Source organism: Schistocerca americana, chromosome 1 (assembly GCF_021461395.2).
Source record: "Schistocerca americana isolate TAMUIC-IGC-003095 chromosome 1, iqSchAmer2.1, whole genome shotgun sequence".
Classification (NCBI taxonomy): Eukaryota; Metazoa; Arthropoda; class Insecta; order Orthoptera; family Acrididae; genus Schistocerca; species Schistocerca americana.
Genome location: NC_060119.1, coordinates 351951081 through 351974781, shown reverse-complemented (window position 1 = coordinate 351974781; position 23701 = coordinate 351951081). Strand labels below are relative to the sequence as shown.

The following is a 23701-nucleotide window of genomic DNA, read 5'->3' as shown; positions in this document are numbered from 1 at the left end:
GAAATGATGTATTAGCCCAGTAGCTGGAACATAAGCAGATGAGCACTGTTGATCACAAGAAAAAGGATGGCTTCAAAGAAATGCCCAGATCCTCACTACTGTTTCCTCCTCCTGAGACTGTGTTAATAAAGAAGCTACCCACATATTCATAAGTGATAATTAACAGAAAAATAGGATATAATGTTAGCAAGGAATGGAATCCAGCAATGGCCATGCTACTACAACAAAGACTATGGGAACAGCAAATCAAGAGGCCTCTTTTTAAGTCTTCAGATTTGACTGCCCACTTAAAAATCTATTTTTATTAGCTTTCTTCAAAGTGCTTAATGATAGGTTTAAAAGTCATTCTATGTACATGATCAGTTACACTGGCCATGACAGTTATCTCTTTGGTTCTTCCACCAACAGTTAATACTATCACTTGAAGATAACACGCTGTTGTTTCATCAGAAATATTGCAGAAGCTTTGTGATATCATCTAACGTGGGACCCAAGAGTCTCACCTACACCTCTATTCCACATCGAAGTTTTGAGCTGGACTGTGAGCCTCGACTGTATAACTCAGTTGGTAAGAGCATTCCCAGCAATAGCAAGAGTGCAGACTGGTATTTGAGTGTTAGCGAAGCATAGTTTTAGGTTGCCAGGAAATTTCATAAAATTATAAAAACAACTGCCAATTTAAAAAATTCCTTCTGATCATTGCACTGTTCTAAGATGAGGCAACAGAAGCACAAAATGGCGGAGGCATTAATTAAAAAATCCTAACAAAATCCTTTAAAGAGGCTGTAGCTATGTCAAGGAATAGGACAAGAGCTATTTCATATGATGATAATGATAACCCTGAAATCAAGCCACATGGACCACATCCTGTTAATTGGCTGATGCTTCATTTTATCTGTCAATGGCATTACTGAGCATCAGTATACAAGAACATGAGAGAAATACACCACCCTCCTGGACTTAGCATTGGCTTTCCCGAACTATAGCAGGTAGTACATCAATTGACTTTGTGAGGTTCACTGAACTCCGCTCCAATCCTTCCACGAAGGGAACATCTTTGGTTGTGCCACCAATCAAATATGGGTCTTTGGTGTGGCTGTGAAACAAGGTAACTGCTTAGCTTCAGAGAGAGGCAGACTCCATTTCTTATGCAGTTTTGAAATTACAGACATTCATTTCTATCCTTGTTGATGATGGACAATCGCACACACATTTTCTGAAATATGTCACTTCACTCTATTCTGTCAGTGAACAAGCTTCAGCAAGTAGCCTTTATTGTGGAGTCAATTTTCATTCATTCATTCATTCATTTCATTGTTGCCCTTATGGACAGTGTTTGAACTCGAAAATCACATGATGACACAATTTTCACTTCTTTCCTTTCTTCCTCTTCTTTTTCCAAAATCTCTTCATCCTTTGGCTGTGCTCCTGTTTCCTTTGCTCTGTCCATAATGTTCCTTTCTTCTTTCTCTCCTTTACAATAAATTTTGCACTCCTAACTTTGTTTCTGAAGTATTTCCTGTCTCCTATCATTTGCCTGTTGATCCCTATCTGCCTTAAGTCTTCGTCGTCTATTTCATGATACCAATTTGTTTTCTTGCTTGAGCTGTTTACTACATCAAAAATTTTCTTTGTAAGTCGGTTGTTGTCCATTCTCTGTATGTGCCCATAGAAAGTTAATCTGCGTTTTCTGATCGCGTCTGTTAGTCTGTCAGTGTGCTGGTAGGTCACTTCATCCATATGCCATCTCTGTGAATTGGTCCAAATATTTTTCTGAGAATTTTGCGTTCTATTTTTTCTGTGTCTATGATGCCTGATGCTCCAATTGTGGTTGTTTCTGACGCGTACAATGCTTCTGGTAATACAACTGTTTTGTAGTGCCTAAGTTTGGCCTGCCTCGATATGCTTTTCTTATTATAATGTGACCATGTGAGTTTGTATGCCTTCTGGAGTTTCTTCGTTCGTTCCATGTTAGCCGCCTTGTTTGATCCTCCCATTTGTATGTACTCCCCTAAATACTTAAATTTTTCGACTCTTTCTACGGATCCATATACCGTATGCATGGTGTGTACATTGTTGATCTGTCGTTCCATATATTGTGTCTTCTCGTAAGATACCTGCAGACCTGTTTTGGCAGCTATTTCATGCAAGCATTCCAGTGCTTCCTTTGCCTCCTGTGTATTATTGCTGAGTATGGCTATATCATCTGCAAATGCCAGACATTTTATGATTGTTTTGGTTTCACGTGTTCTTCCCAGCTGTATTCCTTTAACTTGTTCCTCCCACTGCTTGATAATTTTGTCTAACACCATGTTGAACAGGATTGGTGAGAGCCCGTCTCCTTGTCGGACACCTGTGTGTATGTGGAAGGGTTCCAAAATTTCTCCCATGAACTTAATCTTGGAGGTAGTGTCTGTAAGCGTCTGTTGTATAAGTGCCCTGGTTTTTCTGTCGATACCATATTCTTCCAGTACGTCAAAGAGTGTCTGTCTGTCTATGGAATCATATGCTTTTTTAAAGTCCACAAAGGTAACTACAGTGTTTCTTGCCTGTCTGACTTTCAAAAGTGTTCTCAAGTTCCAGATCTGTTCGATGCATGATCTCCCTTTTCTGAAGCCTGCCTGGTATTCCCCAATTTGCAGATCTGCTTGTGGTTCTAGTCTGTTTAATAGCACCTTAGAGAAAATTTTGTATGTAACTGGTACTAGCGAAATGCCTCTGTAATTGTTTGGATCTGACTTATCACCCTTTTTATGTAACGGATGGATCAATGCACATTTCCATTCCTCTGGCACTTTCTCTGTGATCCAAATTTCGGAGATAATCTTATGGATTTTTTTGGTGATGTTTTCATCTTGGAGTTTCCAGATCTCGGCGATAATACCATCTTCTCCGGCAGCTCTGTTATTTTTCATTTGTTTTATGATTTCCTCTATCTCTTCTATTGTGGGTGGATCAGAATCGGCATTAGATGTGGTCTTTTGGAATGTTAATTTTCCTGTAGGTTTTTTGCAATTAAGATGTTTATCAAAGTAATGTTTGAGAATTTTACAGTTTTCTTTTGTGTTTGTTTCCAGGGATCCATCTGTTCTTCGGAAGCAGAGGCTAGGGGGTTGATAGCCCTTAATATTTTCTTTGAAAGTTCTGTAAAAATTTCTTGTGTTATTTCTTTTGAAATCTTCCTCAATTTCTTTTAGTCTGTTATTGTCATATGCTCGTTTTTCCCTTCTGATTTCCTTCGATGCTAGTTTCTGAACTTCGTGAAATTCTTTCCATGTTTCTGAATTTCTGTAGCTACTGAACTTGTCCCATGCTTGCTTTCTTCTCTCAATGGCTTCATCACACTTTGCGTTCCACCACCTATGTTTGCGTTTTCTAGGTGGTTGTCCCCAGCACATAGTCTTCTGAACTGCCTTCGCCAGATCTGTCCATGTGTCTATTGAGTGCCTATTAATTTCTTCAACGATTTTATCCCTGTTTATCTTCAAGTATTCCGGATCAGGTTTGACTATTTTGTTTTGTGCTGTCTGTTTCAGTCTTGGGATTGGCCTAATCTTAACTTGTAGCAAATAATGATCAGACTCGAAGACTCCTTTACGTGTTCTGACATTTAGAATTTCCCGCGAATTTTTCTTGGATATGGCCACATGATCAATCTGAAATTCTCCCCACACTGTGTTGGGTGCTTTCCATGTTGTAAGTTTTCGTCTTGGTTTTTGAAATTGTGTTGACATGATTTTGAGGTTAAAGTTTTGACAATATTTTATGAGGTGTTCCCCATTTCTGTTCGTGCGAATATGTGCTGAGTATGGGCCTGTTATTTCTCTGAATTTTCTCTCCTTACCAAGCTGCGCATTGAAATCACCCATTACAATTTTCACATGTCTTTCTGGTACGTTGTTAGTTACTTCCTCCATGTCTTCCCAGAAGTCTTCAATTTCTTGTGGCTTCTTTCTGTTATGGTCATTTGTAGGTGCATGTGCGTTGATAATTGTGTATGCTTTATTACCTGATTTGAAGGACAGTGTCGAGATACGTTCTGATATTGAATTGAAGTCTATGATGTTATCCATGACTGATTTGTGTACTGCAAACCCTGTACCAAACAATAATGGTGTTCCTCTTCTGACAGCAGGTTTACCTTTGTAAATCCTGTAATGTTCTGTGTCGAAATGGTTTTCATCTACGAAGCGCGTCTCTTGGATGGCAAGAATTTTGATGTGAAATTTATCTAGCATGTCTGTCAGTTGTTTTAGTTTTCCAAGTTTGAACAGAGTGTTTGCATTGAGAGTGCCAAGGTAGTGCTTGCGAAGAGGTTTTGAGAAGCTCCGACTCTTCTCCTCATGATGTTCCTGGTCCCCCAGAATCCGATGACCAGGAAAGTCCAGTCCGTTGACTGGGGCCTGGGGTAGCGGATTTCTTTCCATTTGTTCCATCATGATTACTTCAAGTTGAAGTTGGTTGTGGTGACCTTCAACAAGATCACGGTAATTGCAGACTTGATTGTTGAGATCAAGCGATATTTCACTGCCGCACCAACTAGGTAAACAGACGCAGACCACTAGTCGCTGGATACCAGAACAGACACTAATGGATTTCTTGATGTTGTGTGTTTGGTCCGCGAGAGCTATTTTATTTCGTTCAAGTCCGCCGGCAAGCCGGTGAGGACCCCCCTATCCGCCACCTGGGATGCGCCACGTCGGAGTAGCACCTCTCCGCCTGCTACGACACCGTAGTAGGTTCGTGGAGTCAATTTTCATTTATACAGTATTTTCATTTTTCAGCATTGCCTCAGTAAATTGAGAAATAATGCAACCTATGTGAACACTTAATCAAAATCTGTAATATCAAAGATCATAAAAAACTTCCAAACATCATTGATCCTCTTACTTGAATGAATGAAAAAGGAAGGTAGATTGGGATTCAAAGGCCTGCCAATAGTGGGATTATTAGAGGCAGAGCACAAACTCAGATTGGCCAAGGAAGGGGCAAGAAATCAAACTGTGGCCTTTTCAGAGGAAAAGTTCTGGCAGCCTTCTTAATATATTAAGAGAAGTCACAAAAAAACTAAATTTAGATGACTGGGTGGGTTATTGAACCCCATCAAAGATAGGTAAGGGCAATAGAAGTGACATAATCCTCAGCACATAATGCAAAGATTACACTAAGCAGAATATGAAAGCAAGATGAACACTGAGTCTTCCCATGCTTCCTAGTCATAATGTGTGTGTCTTTCACCTTTTCTATTTCTCTAGAACTTTATTGCACTCAGGTAAATATACCTTATTCCTATATTTATTTGGCTGAAATAATAAAAATGTTTCAGTAGCCATGTTAATACTGTATTGCAAGGGGAAGGAGGAAGATACAGCCTCTACACATAGTTGTTAGAGATCAAATATTTATTTTACTAACTGGAATGATGTAATACAAATTATACAACAGGGCAAGACCATCACCAAGGAAAATGGTAAAATCATGAGGGCTAGATGCACAAAAAAAAAGAGCTGCAGTGAATGGTAAATAATTGTAATTTGGTGAGGGTAAACCCCATTCAAATGCACGCCCTCAACAAAGAACATGATTCAACATTCACAGTCTTTGCAATTTTTCAACAGGTAAGAGATACTTCTCTCTCATCTGGATAGAAAATTCATTGAGGCTGTAGGGTACTCAGATGACTTGATAATAATATCAAACTCTACATTCCTGCACTGTGAAAAAGCAGTTATTTCACATGGAGGCATGGCAACAATGAAACACATTGGAAAATTTAATCAGCAAAATGCTGTCTTACATGGTGATGTATCCAAGTGGATTTGTATACGACAGGATATTGAACTACAAGAACAATATGCAAAACTAAAATATAGCATTGTTTAGTAAAACTGTGCTGTTTGTGACTTTAATCACTGGTAAAATAAAGTCATTTTATTTTCATAAAGTAGACTTTGAAAGTTAAAATTGTTCAAGTTTTCTATCATTTAGTAATAACCAACTAGAGCCAGAAGAACTGGTGAATGTCATAGTATTCATAACGTAGACTAAATTCCATTTGATCATGTTTCTCTGATATTCTTATGATCAAGATGTTGATAAATTATCCAGTTATTGGAAATGTAATACAGTTTGACATCGGCAGTGTTTCAACAAAACTCATGCCAGACAAAATGAGTAAAAATGTGCTTATGAAATGTGCATTTAAGTTATATTGCAAATAATTACTAGCATATAAAATACGGAAACTGGCTTGTTGGGTTGAGGAGGACCAGGTGAACTGAATGAAGGAGAAGATGTTGAGTTTATACAGGAATGTGGATTGTGTTCTCACCCTCAAACCACATCATGAACATGTCATCAAAGATTGTGAGTCAGGTGAGAGGTTTTGGATTCTGGATTGTTATGAAGGATTCTTCTAGATGGCCCATGAACAGGGTGGCACAGGGTGTTGCCAATTGGGTGCTAATTGCTGTACCACATATCTGCTTGTGGTAATGCCTTCAAAAAGGAAAAACAATTGTGGGTGAAAATATAGTTGGTCATGATGACCAGGAAGAAGGTTGTACATTTGAAGTCAGTCGGGCACTGGGAAAAGTAAGGCTAAATAGGAGGAAGGCCTTGGGCATTCGGGATGTTAGTGTAGAGGGAGTTGTCATTGACAGTGATGAACTGGGTGCTAGGTGCTAAGGGAACAGGAACTGTGGAGAGTCAGTGGAGGAAATGGTTAGTTTATTTCATACAGGAGGATAAGTTACAGGTAACAGTCTGAAAGTGTTGATCTATGAGATTCTCTAGGTGAGGTCAAAATAACCAGCCACAATGGAGTATCCTGGGTGGTTGGGTTTATGGAATTTATGAATCCCATTAAAGGTAGGAAGAGGAGGAGTGGTAGGGCTGAGAAGAAAGATAGACTCAAGAGAGGGGTTCTAGGACAAGCCTAAGGATCTGAGGAGAGCTGGAGATAATGATGGATTTCTGTGATGAGGTCACTGTGGCAGGGTTTGTAGGTGGACAAATCTGATACCTAGCAGAGACCTTACATGGTGTAATCTGTGCAGTTCAAAACCACAGTGGTCAAGCCTTTGTTGGTAGATAGTATTATGAAGGCAGGTATCAGTTATTAGGTGGTGCATTGCAGTTCTTTCTGCAGATGTACGGTTTGTTTCCATATTGAGGGATTTGGGGGAGGATGGTGAGGCTATGTTCAAGGATATCCCACAAAGTTAATAGGGGATGATTTGAGGGCAATGGGAGTCAATCATGGTTGTCTGGATGAGTGAACTGAATCAGGCAGGGTTTGGTATTGCATTTGGATGGAGTCTGATTGGTAGGGTTGGTGGCAAAAAAGTGTTTCTGTTATAGAGGCCTGGAGGAGGAGAGAAGATTTTTAACAAGCTGAGCTTCATTGATTTGAGTAGGTGAAAAAGTAAGGCCTTTGGAAGGAACTACTACTTCTATAGAACCGAGGCTTTTGGAGAACAGGTTCACAACCGTCTTTCAGAACTGTTTATGTTCTGGATTCTGGGCAGTGTAGGAGAGAGTATCTGAGGGTGTGGTAAACACAGTAGGTCAGCAAGGCAGGGTTTGTTTGTTAGAGGAGATGTGGGGATGGTTTGATGGAGACTCTTGTGAAGGTGACGGACAGTGGCAGTCCAAGGTGGGAATAGGAAGTGAACTCATTGGAGAGTTTTTTGACAGAGTGTTGTGCATGCTGCTCTCTTTGCCAGAGAGCAAAACTTTTAATCTGGGAGATTGGTTACAGGAGTTTGGGACTGCAGAGCAGGAGAATTTTACAGATAGGGAGGAGGAATTGCAAGGATGTCTGTGTGAGGAGTACAAGAAATGCGTGAATATAATGTTCCCATTATCACAGATTATGATTTTCTTCACAAACAGCATGTTACTGCAAGCAACTTACACATTTTCTGCTGAACAATGGTCACCCAGATTGCCATCTTGTGACGACCTTGCAGCATTATCTTCCAGAGATTCATCAGGAGACTCTGGCTTCTGAAAAGTTAGTTCTGCTAAATAGGAACTTCCTCCAGAAGAAGCTGATGGTATCAGTGGATAAACAGTTTTGTGGTCTGTAAAACAGTAAAGTCGTTCATTGTGTCAAACACTGAAAGAAGTAATGACAGAATTCTTATTTGTATTCATACATACCTGATGCTGTTTGCCTACAGTTGTGTGATCAATGTTGTCATTGACAGGTCATTAATTGTGTTTACCAATGATATAAAAGAGTTTGCAGCCAATAAGTGAGATACACAATGGCATCATATTTCATGACATTCTAACTCTGATGTTCTAACTCTGAATTCACCTCTCAAGAAAGCTCTGTGTCTGATATGAAAGAGCTACTTAATTTTCCATGCCAGATGATGTCTGTTTTGTTTCATCCATTTATTCACTCCTTCCACATTGTGTTTACAGCAGCAGAGTTGGTGCAGCCTATGGGAAGCTGGTCTCCCACATCAGTATTTTCTGTCATAAAATTTTTAACACATCTGTTTACACAACCTGCTGCCATGCACTGGTTTCCAAATCCATTCTGCAATCCATGGTGAGTATATGCTATGACAACTCCTTCTTTTACTATTAATTCAATTACAAATGTTGTTGAGGAATCATAAAATATATCATGCAGAGCACTGGCACAATATTCAGTAATATTTTTGGAACATTTTGCTAACAGGAAACTGAGTTCAGTCTCATATGTCTTAGGTACAAAGTATTAACCACAACTACCAGTATGATCTTTGTCTACCCCTATAATTATAAACTTGGCTGCAGTAACTCTTTCTGGGTATGGGGCTCTGAACAAAATTTTTCTCTCCCTACATTACTTTTATCTCTTTTCTTAACCTTCCTTTTTCCTGAATTACACTTTTCATACTCAATGATAAAACCATTTCTTCAAAAAGCTGAAGCTATTTTCTTTATGACATTGACAGGGATGTCTTTGTTTAAGGAACTGGCAAGTAGATAAGCTTTTTTCCAGAACCTATATTATCAACGGACTAACATAACTTTAAAGTAAATACCCAAATTACACAATAAAAATTAAACAACAGACAATCATAACACTACATTAAAGTTTTAAGAAGTCAATTAAGCATGTGCATACCTTGAGACACTTCGGAACTATGTACTGTAGTCAGATCATGTACATATTGAAGTTGTTACTTCCTTGAGAAAGTGAAAGTACTCAAGCCTCTTAAACCATTATAAGCTACTCAAATTGTGTAAAGAGCTGCTTTAGTGTATGATACACAAATGACAATTTTTTAATGTTTATTCATATGGTGCCATTAGAGCCCTTGATAAGCAACATTTATACATTTCTGGATGACTCCTTTTTGCCTAGAAACTCAAAATCGTTTCCTGTCTGCCTATATTCTTTCCACAAACCAGATGCTGTCCAACTTTTCTTCTTCTTGGAAGGCTGTGAAGGTGTCAATAAGGTATCTGTATGCTGTTCAGTTTGAAAACATTTTCACTCCTATCTTACCAGTCTTTTCCAATCTCTAAGAACTGCTTGTCTCAAACTCAGTTTTACTGTCAATAATTTCAATAATTCTATAAAAATGTCAATATAAATAAAAACTTTACTTCCTGATTACCTCCATCAGCTGTTCATTATTCTGATTAAATTCTTCCTCTTAATATACACTGACAACAGAATCCCATGGAGCTAGACCTCAGGAATCCTTCTGGAGGTATGTTCTCTAATAGGTGACATTGAGAGTGCCAATAACGTAGTTGAGGTGATAAGCTGTACAAAAGGTCTGTTTACAAAGTACAATAGAAAAACACATCCACATTCAATAACGACACAGAACACACTGAAGTCTTTGCTCCATCCAAAGATACACTTCTCTTTGCTCCCTGCAATGCATGTTGCTATTGATATCCCCACAGAGCTCCCCTCCCCCCTCATAGTATAGAATGCTGGAGGAGGGATGTGAGTTGCACTCTCATTTGAGTGTGTTGTGGCTGGCTGTGTTACAGGGCACTGAACCATTTGTCAGAGTTGTGTTGTTTGTGATGCTGGTGCTGTAGAGCTGGTAGAGAAGCAGGTGGTGCGGGAGATGCCTGGTGCGCCTATACCAGCACACAGGTGGCGTATCTGAGGGTGGAGAGAGAAGCGGTGTAGGGGTCATCTCTGCAGCAGGACCCTTCTCATCATGGAGCAGCAGTGTATGCGGTGGACATGAGAGGACCCTCAGGCAGGTGATGGTGAAAATGACAGCTGTTCAAAGGTGAGATGATATAGAAGTGTAGTCGATATTACTCGAGAGGATATACGAATGATCAAGGTGTCAAATGCATGCAATGCCACACATAGGCATGTTGTCATTGCAAGCTGTGAGGTAGAGATCATTATGGATGAGTATGATGGCGGTGTCACCTGGGCTGAAGTCCCTGACATCATATCAAATGGTGACGGCTTGTAAAGTCCTGCATGTTACCATCTGAGTATCGGGTAGTGATAGATAGTCATCTTCATCATTCATGCCATCAAGGCCCAGAATGTCAAACATGTCAGTGTCTCTTACAGACTCTGAAGGGGCCTCTGCACAGTGGTCATAGTGCCAGCTGGATCATGTCATTCCATAGTACATGTGTTTGCAGTCTGCGAGATCTTTATGTACGAAGACCCTAGGTACTGAATGAGGGGCATGGGTGTCATGTGGGTATGTCATATGTGGTACTTCACTTTCTGGACTAAGTCAGGTAGGTCTACCAGTTCAAGGTCTTGTGTGGGTAGGACGAAGTCAGCGGGGAGAACTAGTCATCTGTGAATACAGTATGTCAGTGAGGTGCTCTTTGATGGCTGTTCTGATGTCAAGTAGTACACAAGGTAGTGCTTCAGTCCACATTCTGCCACTAGATAAGAGCTGCTTTGAGGGTCTGATGCAACCAATTGACCAATTCATAGCTGTGAGGCTGATTTTCTGTAGTGTGATTACACTTAATTCCACAGAGGTTACAAAGTGCAGTGAAGAGTGCCAATCTGAATTGGTGGCCCTGGTAAGGTAATCATATCTGGTGTGCTGAACCTTGCAATCCAAGTTGCTGAAAAGGCACAGGTGATAGACCCTGCCATGAGGTCTTTGAGTGGTACCACTTCTACCCACCATGAGGCTCTGTCTATCACTGACAGGAGATATTTGAACCCCTCCATCTCTGGGAGGATGCCAAAGAGGTCTACGTATACATGGCAGAAGTGAGCTTTGGGAATTTCAAATTGGCCTAACTGTGGTTGTGCATGTCTTCTAACTTTAGTGGATAAGCACAGTGCAGATGCCTGTGTCCAGGTGTGGCTGTCCTGCTTGATATTAGGCCACACGAAGCATTTGTTATGAGATGGATTGTGAGTCTGACACTTGGGTGGGAGAGATTGTGGGGTTGATCAAAGATTTCTTGTCACATTGTTAGTGGCAGCAATGGCCGGATCACGTTAAGGGAGACATCACAAAGGATTGGTGTATCAGTTTGTGGGATGGTGTGTCATTCGATACATAGGCTGGTGGTGCCCTTCCGTATCAGTTCTGTAATGCTCACACCATTGCATTGGTTAATGGGTAGTTGCTCATAGTCAAAGTAGTACTGACCCACAATACGTAGTCAGCAAGTCAGCAATGAGACTGTGTGCTCCAAGTAGGTGATGTACATCCATCATGTACTGGGTGATAAGGTCCAGGTGTTGGTAGCAACTGGGCATGACATCTACTGATGGGTGGCATATAGCATTGTTGAGTTTTTTATGGTCTGTAAATACTTTTAACACGACAGTCAGTGTTATCTTCATGTAAGAATTCCAGAGCCTCATAAATGGCGAGGAATTCTCAATCCAAAGTCAATCATTTCATTTAAGATGGTGGACATTTTCGCAAAAAGAGAAATCATTAGCTGTTGTAGAACAGCACCAATGGTGGTGTTGCTTGCATCAGTGGTGACAACTGAGTCTCTGGAATGGGGTGAGCTATGTGACTGTGTGTGCAAGGCAATCTTTTGCGAGCTCAGATGTGTCCTTCATTTCAATGGTTCACTAAATCTTCCTTTGTCCATGTTTGTTAGAATCTGCTACTGCATCAGTTACAAGTGCTTGTAATGTTGCTGCTTGTGGCAGGTGTCCCCTGTAAAAGTTCAAAATTCCAGGAAAGCAACAGAGTTTGTGATAATTCTGAGGAAGTGGAAGCTGTCTTATGGTGTTGGTCTGCCTGGTGTCAGTTTGATACCAGCAGTGCTAGCTATGTGGCTGAGGAAGATAACTTTCATTTTCTGTAGTTGACATTTAGTCTCACTGATCACTAAACCAGCATCGTTAAGAGCAGTGAGAACCTGTTCAAAGTACCAGTCATGGTCTTCAGACATAGTCAAGAAGATGAAAACATCACCTAGATAGGCACAGCACTAATCTAAACAGAAAATAATCCCATCAACGAAGCACTGCCATGTCTGGGCAGCATTTTTTAAAATATACTGCGAGAAAAGGTATTTAAAGAGCCTGAATGGCATGGTAATCCCAGTTTTTGGAAATTTGTCTTTCTGAACAGGAATTTATAGATACACCATTTTACAACCGATTACACTGGTATTGAATGTGTAAAGACTTGTATATTGGGTACTGGGCAACTGTGATGCACTGTGTAAGTGTCAAGGGATGCTGTAGTCACTGAAAAGTTGTAAAGCTTCATCTTTTCTTGGTATTACTTTGATTGGTGACACCCAAAGGACCCTCAGATGCACAAACAATGCCTGCTTCTAACATTTCCCTCAGATTCACAAACAATGCTTGCTTCTAACATTTTGTCAATTACCACCTTAGTTAGCTGGGGCTAGCTCGTGTGCTATGTGATGTACGGGTGGCCCTGTGGTTGTTATGATACAATGCACCATCCCATGACGTATCACACATACATGCGCCTTCATGGTGGACCGTGATGTGCCACATGGAGTTGTAGTGCTGATGTTTTGCCAAAAGCATTATGGAGCTGAAGTTGGGTCCACTGCCCACCTAAAACTGCATTCTTGAATTGAGGTAGAAGATATGCAGTCAGTCTCACAGGTGCACAGTCAAAGAGGCATGTATTTGGGTCACCTGTAGAGGCTATCAATGGCTGAGTGTCTTTGTGCAGGCCAGTGTGCCTATGTTTTAAGTTTGGGAACCAACATGGGTGTGGAGCAAGAGGTGGGGACGTGGCGGTACCTGCAGCACTGCCAAACTGGACACGGTATCAGAGCGGTGTTGCAACCATGAGGCGTTGGCAGTATTCAGTATTGTGTTGGCCACTGCGTGAGTGGTGCCATGCACAGTCTGCTTGTCAGTAACTAAGTTCAGTGTGGTGTTGTCACTGTCAGTTGTCTCTGCTCCACTAGGAAAGGGTCAGGTGGTAGCATGTGGCAGTGGGGCAATGGTACTGTGCTTTTGTAATTTATATGGTGCCATCCTGTCCACTAGGTTCAAAAGGTTCAACTTCATGTAATATGATTGTCAGTTGTAGTTGTGGCAGAAGTTTACAATCCAGAGTGCCCACATGATAGCATCCAGCGCAAAGTTAGCATCTCGCGTAGATGCGAGGTATTGCCAAGGCTGTGATGGCATTCTGCCACCCAACTGTTCATCATTGATGGCCTGTTTTATCTTCCACTTGGGTGTCCTGGAGAGCCATTGTAACTGTGCCATTTTGACTGTGGCATACTTGTTACGGAAAGGTGGTGCCAAGATGATGCCACTGATTAAGTCCGCAAGTTCTGACAGATAACAAATAAGGGTGATGAATCAGGTGTCATCGTCAATGAAATAAATACTTACTCTGTGGTGGCGAACCATAGTTCGGGTGTGAGTTGAGTTTTGAGGTAAATGGGGGCTGTGGTGGGGCATCTTTTTCAAAATCCAGAAATAAGATGTCTGTTGCTGCCATTGTGGTGGTGTAATATGTGGTGTTGATTGGTAGTATTTCACACTTAGCTGAAGTACATTTGTGTTTTCTCACAAGTTGGTGTGCCACACATTGATTGCATCACTCATACACTTCACATGCATTCATTCCAGGTACATTATTTCATGGATCTGGCACAGCTGTGGTGGCAACAAAAGATAGCTGTATTGTTAAAACACGCTATGGCGGTTCTTTCAAAAACTTGTGCAACACATTTCGCATTTCACACTGCGGTCACCACTGAAGGAGTGTTCCTTATCACGTGACAGAGATTGTCCCAATAACATAGTTTAAACAATTAGTCCTACAAAAGACGTATTTACAAAGTGCGATACAAAGACACATCCACCTTCAATCATGACACAGGATGCACTGAAGTCTTTGCTTCATCCAAAGATAATCCAGTGCTGTGCAATGCTACTGATATCTCCACACTTCCATTCACAGCAGTAATTTTGTATGAATGTAAAATCCAGAGGACAGGAGTTTATAAAATGCTCTTTTTAAATTAAATTGATCAACATAATGAGTGATGAGGACAGGGGAAAGTACCATTGAACTCCAAAAAAATTATTTAAAAGAGAAAATAAATTTTAAGTTAAATGACTGTTTCTGCATAAAAAATTTATTACAATATCTTAAAAGAATGGAATTCTATGTAATGATTACCAGTTGGCCATAACTGAAAGGAAATGCTAAGAGCATTACTTTACTTTGTATAAAGTTTAAAAGTATTGTCTGGCAGGATGAATGAGTCATGATTCAAAAAAGTGTAGCTACAGCAATACTTTGGAGCTACAATGAGACAGAACTAAAAATGAATAACTCATGCAAATGATATGACCTGTTTCACTGATAAGACAGCCCCAAATACAATTTATTACTAAACTCCACTATGTAAAGAAGTATTTACATGACTCAATCTAAAAGATGGTTCTGTATTATAATCAGATTTGGCCAACAGAATAAGTTAAACAAATAACAAAGCAACATAATAACTAACAGTTAAATGGCTCAATTATTGAGAGAGTCTAAAGGAAATATTACAACATAAAATTGAAATTTGGATTTGGAGGATAAACTGACATAAAAACAATTTCAGTGAAAGATCCAAACCATTTTGCCACCATTTATGTATTAACCATGTACAGAAGTTATGACTATAAATTTCAGCCATTGTTATTAATAAATTTTGTGGGTACTGTCTACAGATTATGATATAATATCACACTGACTGACATATGAGAGTCCTTGCATTATTTGCACACTATCTATATACCAACAAATTACATCAAGCAGATTATTTAATCATTTACTAACATCTTACAGATTGTAATGACAGCTGATAAAAAAACTGCAATTGAATTACTAGAAATTAAGTAATCATAACCACAAATAAGATGGCAAGTGACATAATGGGAAATGACCAGAACAATAAATGGGTACATTAGCTTTCAGACTTAATCTAGTTTATTTCTGAGTCAAAATCTACAAATGACTAATATATGCATGTTCACAATGAAACAAACAGCTGTCATGAATAGGCCTCTTGAGAGTTATCCAGCCATTAGTTGTTTCCAAATGTAATAATTGTAATTACAATAAAATGGACATACTTAGCTGCTTACAGGCATTGACATACGTCAACGGGGACAGATGAATATGTGTGCCCGGACCGGGTCTTGAACCCGGGATCTCCTGCTTACATGGCAGACGCTCTATCCATCTGAGCCACCGAGGACACAGAGGATAGCACGATTGCAGGGATTTATCTCTGGCACGCCTCCTGCGAAACCCACATTCTCAACGTATTGTCCCACACTACATTTGTAATGCCCCCGCCCATTATACTTATTACTCGCGGCGCATTGCCGATTCCCATAAAAAGTTCGGGCACTGTTTGTGCAATCGCACAGAAGAAGAAGATGGTCAAGTGGCCGGTGAGCCTTAACTATATAGATGGATAGAGCATCTTCCACATACGCAGGAGATCCCGGGTTCAAGTCCCGGTCGGGGCACACATTTTCATCTGTCCCCGTTGACGTATCTCAATGCCTGTAAGCAACAACGGGTGTTCATTTCATTGTAATTTCATTCTAACGAGCTGCATGGTCACCAATGGTATCTGTTCTTTCGGACATGTCTGAAAGAACAGATACCATCTTAGTATAGATGTAATAATTGTGTTTCAACAAATTAAAATTATATGAAAGTTATCAACATACCAAAAGCACTGGCTAACCAGTCATTAACTCCTCCTCTCACTGCATCAAAACTGGTATGTGGTGAATACAAAGCAATCCTATTTTCCAAGCAAGCAGCAACAAGACGCTCCTGTGAAAAGTTATGAAATATGTGTACGCTATTTATGATGACTGCAAACAATATTAGGGTTACAAAGAAAATCATGTTCAAGAGCACACAATAAAGATTCTAAAATACAGAAACTGCAGGATCATACAATCCCAACAGTAAAACAAAACACGCACACACATATTCAGAAAATAGTTGATATGTAATAAGATTGTCATTACCCTAGTCTCTTATACAGGCAGAGAAAACACACTAATCCGAGCTAATGATGAAGGAAGTATTCTAATTGGTGAAATTCCAGATTAAAGAAATATTTATTCTGATAGACAAAAAGATAACAAAATTTATTTTGATGCATGAAAGCAAATTTATTCGTAATTGACCAATACTGTAATTACCCATCTCATCATATGAGCAGAAGGCTGCAGACATATTTCACTTGTCACATTCACAGAAAAAGCCTTCCTGTGATATGATTAACAAAAAAACAGAAAAAACCCTCAAGTGCACCTACTTCATTCTCATCAATCTGTTCTACTAAAAGTGGACTCTGCATCAATGTCAGCCCCATTTGAGGGTCTCACCTTCATCCCTAAGATGACAATTTCTTTATCTGTTCTTTAAAGTGAAGACATTTTTGTTATGCCTAACCTACAGACCCAAACCAACCAAGTTCAACATTGAACTGAGCCTTACCAAATCCATTTCTTGATTTGTTTTATTCTCTCACTAGCATCTTCCAATATACCCCATGCCATAAGTACACTGAACAAAAAATTAGTCACCCCCCCCCCCCCCCCCCACCCGCCGCCAGTGTCACACTAATACCATGTAACAGTGCCTCTAGCTTTGATAATGGCCTCAATTCAGTGAGGAGGAGAGACCACAAGTTGCTTCAGGTATGCCATACCCAGCTGAAGCCCTCCATTTATGATAAGATTCAGTATAGCCACCAGACTGCAGGGATGTTGATTGCTATATTTCACCTGCTGTTCTGTATAGTACCAGACATTTTCTACGGGATTACAACTTTGCAGGTAAGTCCAGGTGTGATAGGGAGACTCAGTGTTTGTCAAACCAGTTTGTCAAACCTGTGAATGTGGCTGCTGTCATCTAGGAAGATGAGAGTGTCCACAGCACACTTGTCATGAAGATATAGAAGACAATTTTTGATCATTTAGAATAATGAAACAAACATCCTGGTTCATTTTCATGGTAATCTGAATAAGCGCACTTATCTCACAACTTCAGACAACCACCTCTAGCCTGAACTACACCCTCTACACTCTGCAGGTTAAAGCCTTCATTGGGCCATCAGTGCACTCAGCACCTTGCATCATTTGAAAAGTAAAACTGCAACCCATCAGAATACAGTGTGCTATTGTCCCATTTCTGTAGTGCTTGGGCAATGAAAACATGCAGCTTTGTATACCTTTGCAAAAATGGCTTTGCCTGAATCTAAATGGTCATTGTTTGTAGTTTCAGTCACAATGTTCGCTCAAAAACTTGTTGAGGTGGCTTGAATTCACTGATAGCAGCAACTCCTATAAAGATTGTCATTGACAAAACAAGACACTCATCTCTGGTGCCTGCTGGGTAGGATCTTACAGTATTTAGATGGCTGTAAATAATACATTGTTTCTTGTGAACAAGTTGGACAGTTCACAATGACACAACAACAAATTGGCAACTTCATTCATGGTTTGGTCATGAAGACATCAAAACACAATAGCTTTTTTCCTCCATTCAGTCATGTCTCCACATCAATCCATCTTATTTCCGTATCACTGACTAGCTTTACTCATGTACCATCTTGCATCTTTTCCACCTTCCATGTTGTTGTTGTTGTTGTTGTTGATGTGGTCTTCAGTCCTGAGACTGGTTTGATGCAGCTCCCCATGCTACTCTATCCTGTGCAAGCTTCTTCATCTCCCAGTACTTACTGCAACCTACATCCTTCTGAATCTGCTTAGTGCATTCATCCCTTGGTCTCCCTCTACGATTTTTACACTCCATGCTGCCCTCCAATACTAAATTGGTGATCCCTTGATGCCGCAGAATATGTCCTACCAACCGATCTCTTCTTCTAGTCTGTGCCACAAATTTCTCTTCTCCCCAATTCTATTCAATACCTCCTCATTAGTTATCTACCCATCTTATCTTCAGCATTCTTCTGTAGCACCACATTTTGAAAGCTTCTATTCTCATTTTGTCTAAACTATTTATTGTCCACATTTCACTCCATACAAACACTTTCAGAAATGACTTCCTGACACTTAAATCTATACTCGATGTTAACAAATTTCTCTTCTTCAGAAACACTTTCCTCACCATTGCCAGTCTATGTTTTATATCCTTTCTACCTCTATCATCATCAGTTATTTTGCTCCCCAAATAGCAAAACTCCTTTACTACTTTAAGTGTCTCATTTCCTAATCTAATTCCCTCAGCATCACCGACATAATTCGACTACATTCCATTATCCTCGTTTTGCTTTTGATGATGTTCATCTTATATCCTCCTTTCAAGACACTGTCCATTCCGTTCAACTGCTCTTCCAAGTCCTTTGCTGTCTCTGACAGAATTACAATGTCACTGGCGAACCTCAAAGGTTTTTTTTTTTTTTTTTTTTTTTTTTCTTCTCCATGGATTTTAAGACCTACTTTGAATTTTTCTTTTGTTTCCTTTACTGCTTGCTCAATATACAGATTGAATAACATTGGGGAGAAGCTACAACCCTGTCTCACTCCCTTCCCAACCACTACTTCCCTTTCATGCCCCTCGACTCTTATAACTGCCATCTGGTTTCTGTACAAATTGTAAATAGCCTTTCGCTCCCAGTATTTTACCCCTGCCACCTTTAGCATTTGAAAGAGAGCATTCCATAGCAGGTATAAATTTTACTGTAAGTTTTTAATTTAATATTAACTAGTAATTCAATGAGTAGCCTCAATCTGAGATTACATAATGTCACAGATAAGGATCAAATGGGCTCTGAGCACTATGGGACTTAACAGCTGTGGTCATCAGTCCCCTAGAACTTAGAACTACTTAAACCTAAATAACCTAAGGACATCACACACATCCATGCCCGAGGCAGGATTCGAACCTGCGCCCGTAGCAGTCGCGCGATTCCGGACTCCGCGCCTAGAACCGCGAGACCACTGCGGCCGGCGATAAGGATCAAATGTACATTCAAATCTTGGCACTTAGCTCTACAAGGGCTCATTGCAAGCCCCTGTTATAAAAATTATTTGCGTTTACAAATATGTGTTGATGATAAGAGCTAATCTTGGAAACTTGTGTACTAATATCAATTACAATACCTACAACAATCACAACTGTGGACACTCCACACAGATCAAGGAAAAACAGCTCATACTCTAATATGTGAGCCATTTTGGTGTCATTCTTTATAATACACTACCATCAGACATAAAGAGGTTGAAGAAGGTAATGGTTTTTAAAGCAGAGTTAAAATCATTTCTTGTTGTGACATCTTTCTTTAGTGTAAATGGGTGTTCACTTACACAAATATTAGGCCTTCATTTATTGTCAACTACTCTTTACTCTTTTATCAGATGTACCATCCACACTGAATTTGTTTTTGCACAAGAATGTTTCTGTTGTTCATTTCCAGTCTTCTCTGTTTGAGACGCAGTGCAGTACATCTCTTCTGAGAAGAGATTGGTTGCAAGACCCATGAATGATATAGTACTGGCAGCTGTTCATGTGTTTGTGTGTTTTTATTTTTCAGCAGTGTCAAATAATGCATTCATGTGTTTTCATTTTGTTCAGAAGTGTGCTATAACAAAGTTACATGTTCTTGTTGCAGCATTGTTTATACTTTTTGTGCATACTGTAATCTCCTTTTAGGCTATGTATATATGGTTTTCTTTACTAATAATGTATCAAGTGAAATGGCTAAGCAATGGACTTGCATTCAGGAGGAGTGAGGTTCTACCCCATCTTGCCATCCTGACATGGGTTTTCCGTGGTTTTTCCTGGCTGCTGAGTTGAATGCTGGAATAGTTTCATTGGTAAGGCCATGGTAAACTTCCTATTCTCACCCAATCCTATACTGCTTTGTATGTGTTTATAGACATATATTTTTTCTGTGATATATTTGACATGTTGTGCTGAGTGGTCTAATTGTAAGGATGAATAAATAAAGAATACCTCCTCATAACCCCACCTGCAGTACTAATGGGTGGAATGCATCACTCAGAAGTGCTACTGCTGGGCCTGATCCCAGATAGAGGAGGAAGTTTGGCACCTAAAGAAGCTATAAAAGAGCCAGGCCATATGTCAAGGCACCTCTGAGGCTGACTACCTCAGTTGTAACCCTGTTGACTCCTCTGCATTTACCTCCAACATAGATCATTTGATTAACAATGATGACAAGTTCACTCATCAATGCATGATTGTCAAAGACAATGTCCGAGAACCAACAGATTCTTGGGAGTTCACACCAATACAGAAAGATGGAAAAGTAAGAAGTGTCACACTTAGCTACTTCCAACATTAACTCACTCCTCAAAACCAGAGAACTGAAACACCTTACCGATATCCTGTCCAAACAGAAAATCATTATAACAGCATTACAAGAGGATGTAGATGAAGATGAAATTGGAGATACGATACTGTGTGAAGAGTTTGACAGAGCACTGAAAGACCTGAGTCGAAACAAGACCCCAGGAGTAGACAACATTCCATTAGAACTACTGACAGCCTTGGGAGAGCCAGTCCTGACAAAACTCTACCATCTGGTGAGCAAGATGTATGAGACAGGCGAAATTCCCTCAGACTTCAAGAAGAATATAATAATTCCAATCCCAAAGAAAGCAAGTGTTGACAGATGTGAAAATTACCGAACTATCAGTTTAATAAGTCACAGCTGCAAAATACTAACGCGAATTCTTTACAGACAAATGGAAAAACTGGTAGAAGCCGACCTCAGCGAAGATCAGTTTGGATTCCACAGAAATGTTGGAACACGTGAGGCAATACTGACCTTACGACTAATCTTAGAAGAAAGATTACGGAAACGCAAACCTACGTTTCTAGCATTTGTAGGCTTAGAGAAAGCTTTTTACAATGTTGACTAGAATACTCTCTTTCGAATTCTGAAGGTGGCAGGGGTAAAATACAAGGAGTGAAAGGCTATTTACAATTTTTACAGAAACCAGATAGCAGTTATAAGAGTCGAGGGGCATGAAAGGGAAGCAGTGGTTGGGAAGGGAGTGAGACAGGGTTGTAGCCTCTCCCCGATGTTATTCAATCTGTATATTGAGCAAGCAGAAAAGGAAACAAAGGAAAAGTTCGGAGTAGGTATTAAAATCCATGGAGAAGAAATAAAAACTTTGAGGTTCACCGATGACATTGTAATTCTGTCAGAGACAGCAAAGGACTTGGAAGAGCAGTTGAACGGAATGGACACTGTCTTGAAATGAGGGTATAAGATGAACATCAACAAAAGCAAAATGAGGATAATGGAATGTAGTCGAATTAAGTCAGGTGATGCTGAGGGAATTAGATTAGGAAATGAGACACTTAAAGTAGTAAAGGAGTTTTGCTATTTGGGGAGCAAAATAACTGATGATGGTCGAAGTAGAGAGGATATAAAATGTAGACTGGCAATGGCAAGGAAAGCGTTTCTGAAGAAGAGAAATTTGTTAACATCAAGTATTGATTTAAGCATCAGGAAGTCGTTTCTGAAAGTATTTGTATGGAGTGTAGCCATGTATGGAAGTGTAACATGGACGATAAATAGTTTAGTCAAGAAGAGAATAGAAGCTTTCGAAATATGGTGCTACAGAAGAATGCTGAAGATTAGATGGGCAGATCACATAACTAATGAGGAGGTATTGAATAGAATTGGGGAGAAGAAGAATTTGTGGCACAACTTGACTAGAAGAAGTGATCTGTTGGTAGGAGATTTTCTTAGGCATCAAGGGATCACAAATTTAGCATTGGAGGGCAGGGTGGAGGGTAAAAATCGTAGAGGGAGACCAAGAAATGAATATACTAGGCATATTCAGAAGGATGCAGGCTGCAGTAGGTGCTGGGAGATGAAGAAGCTTGCACAGGATAGAGTAGCATGGGGGGCTGCATCAAACCAGTCTCAGGACTGAAGACCACAACAACAACAACAACAACAAGAGACTAGATACAGAGACGAAGAAGCATTCAAATGAGAAGTGTTTCAGATTCCCAAGGGAAAGCCTGGCAAGAGGGCAATCAAGAATGCACATCAACTTGACACATGCTTTATACCAATAAACAAATACTGGGAGCCAGCACGGTATTCCACTTCAAAAACAGTAAGCTCTCCACATTTACTTCAAGGGAAGAAAATAAGATTTACACTATGGTCAAAGCACATGCTCCCATAAATGAGGCTAACAGATCAGGTCCACAGAGGGTAGAAGAATTTTGGGAAGATGTGGAGGAGACATTATACTACATTCCAACCATCAATGTTACAACACTTCTTGGAGACTTCAACACTGAACTCACCGAGAAAATTCAGTAACATCACTGGGAACTATCCAGCCTGCAATATGGCTAACTGGAATGTCAAATGACTAGCAGAAATTTGTAAGAGTTTTGATCTGATAACAAAATCAACAGCATTTAAAGAACTTCTACAAAAAGTTGGTGTCTGACCAATCTTGTAGTAATATTGAGACATGCAGAGAAGGAAATTCAAAATCTCAAAACCCTCAGATGTACAACTTAGAGTATGACCATTTTCTTTCCAAAGTTAAGATCAAAATTCTACTAAGAGCCCATCAAACTAAAAACACTACCTGTATAGTGAAGTTTGATAGAGAGAAACTTAGAACTACCAAAGAGTTTAAGATGAACTTGAATCAGAAGGACTACCAAGGATGGGAACACTTAAAAGATGCATTCATTGGTAGTATCAAGGAAGCTGTTGGACTGGAGAAGAGGAGGAGTCATTCATGCTGGCTGGCGGAAGAAGATACAGTATTTGAACAGCTCTGGAAAATGTGGGTTGATTGGTTTTCTCAAAAAAAGCTGAAAAATCAAAACAACTTCCAAGAAGAGAGGAAAAACAATCCCAAAACTATGAGAAATCTCAAGAGAAAATGTGAAAAGGAATACTTGACTGAAATAGAAGAGAACTACTGAAAGGACAATCCATGAGATCTCTGTAGAACATTCAAGACTAACTTAAGTAGATATGATCCTCCAAACCACAGCTTTAAGAACAAAGAAGAAAAGGGAGTATATGGAGACATGGAAAACCACCAGATCTTGGCTCTTATTGAAGAGCTCCTGAACTGTGAAGCACCAACTGACACATTCAGCAATAATAAGAAAGGACCAAAGCCCGACTCAGACCCAACAACTGTAGAAGAGGTTATGAGCATCATACATACCTTGAGGAATAATAAAGTTTCTGGGGA

General features: G+C 39.9%; 1 protein-coding gene across 3 annotated transcripts in view; it reads right to left on the bottom strand.

Annotated features, from left to right (window-relative positions):
* The window catches only part of LOC124599665 (probable cytosolic iron-sulfur protein assembly protein Ciao1), a 73545-nt gene that overhangs the window by 24766 nt on the left and 25078 nt on the right, over positions 1 to 23701 (bottom strand). For all 3 annotated transcript variants that reach the window (XM_047136096.1, XM_047136098.1, XM_047136095.1), the window contains exons 3-4: positions 16178 to 16286; positions 7919 to 8087 (exon numbers count right to left, since the gene is read on the bottom strand). In XM_047136096.1, the coding sequence (XP_046992052.1) occupies positions 7919 to 8087; positions 16178 to 16286 (278 nt within the window). The remainder of the gene's footprint in view (positions 1 to 7918; positions 8088 to 16177; positions 16287 to 23701) is intronic.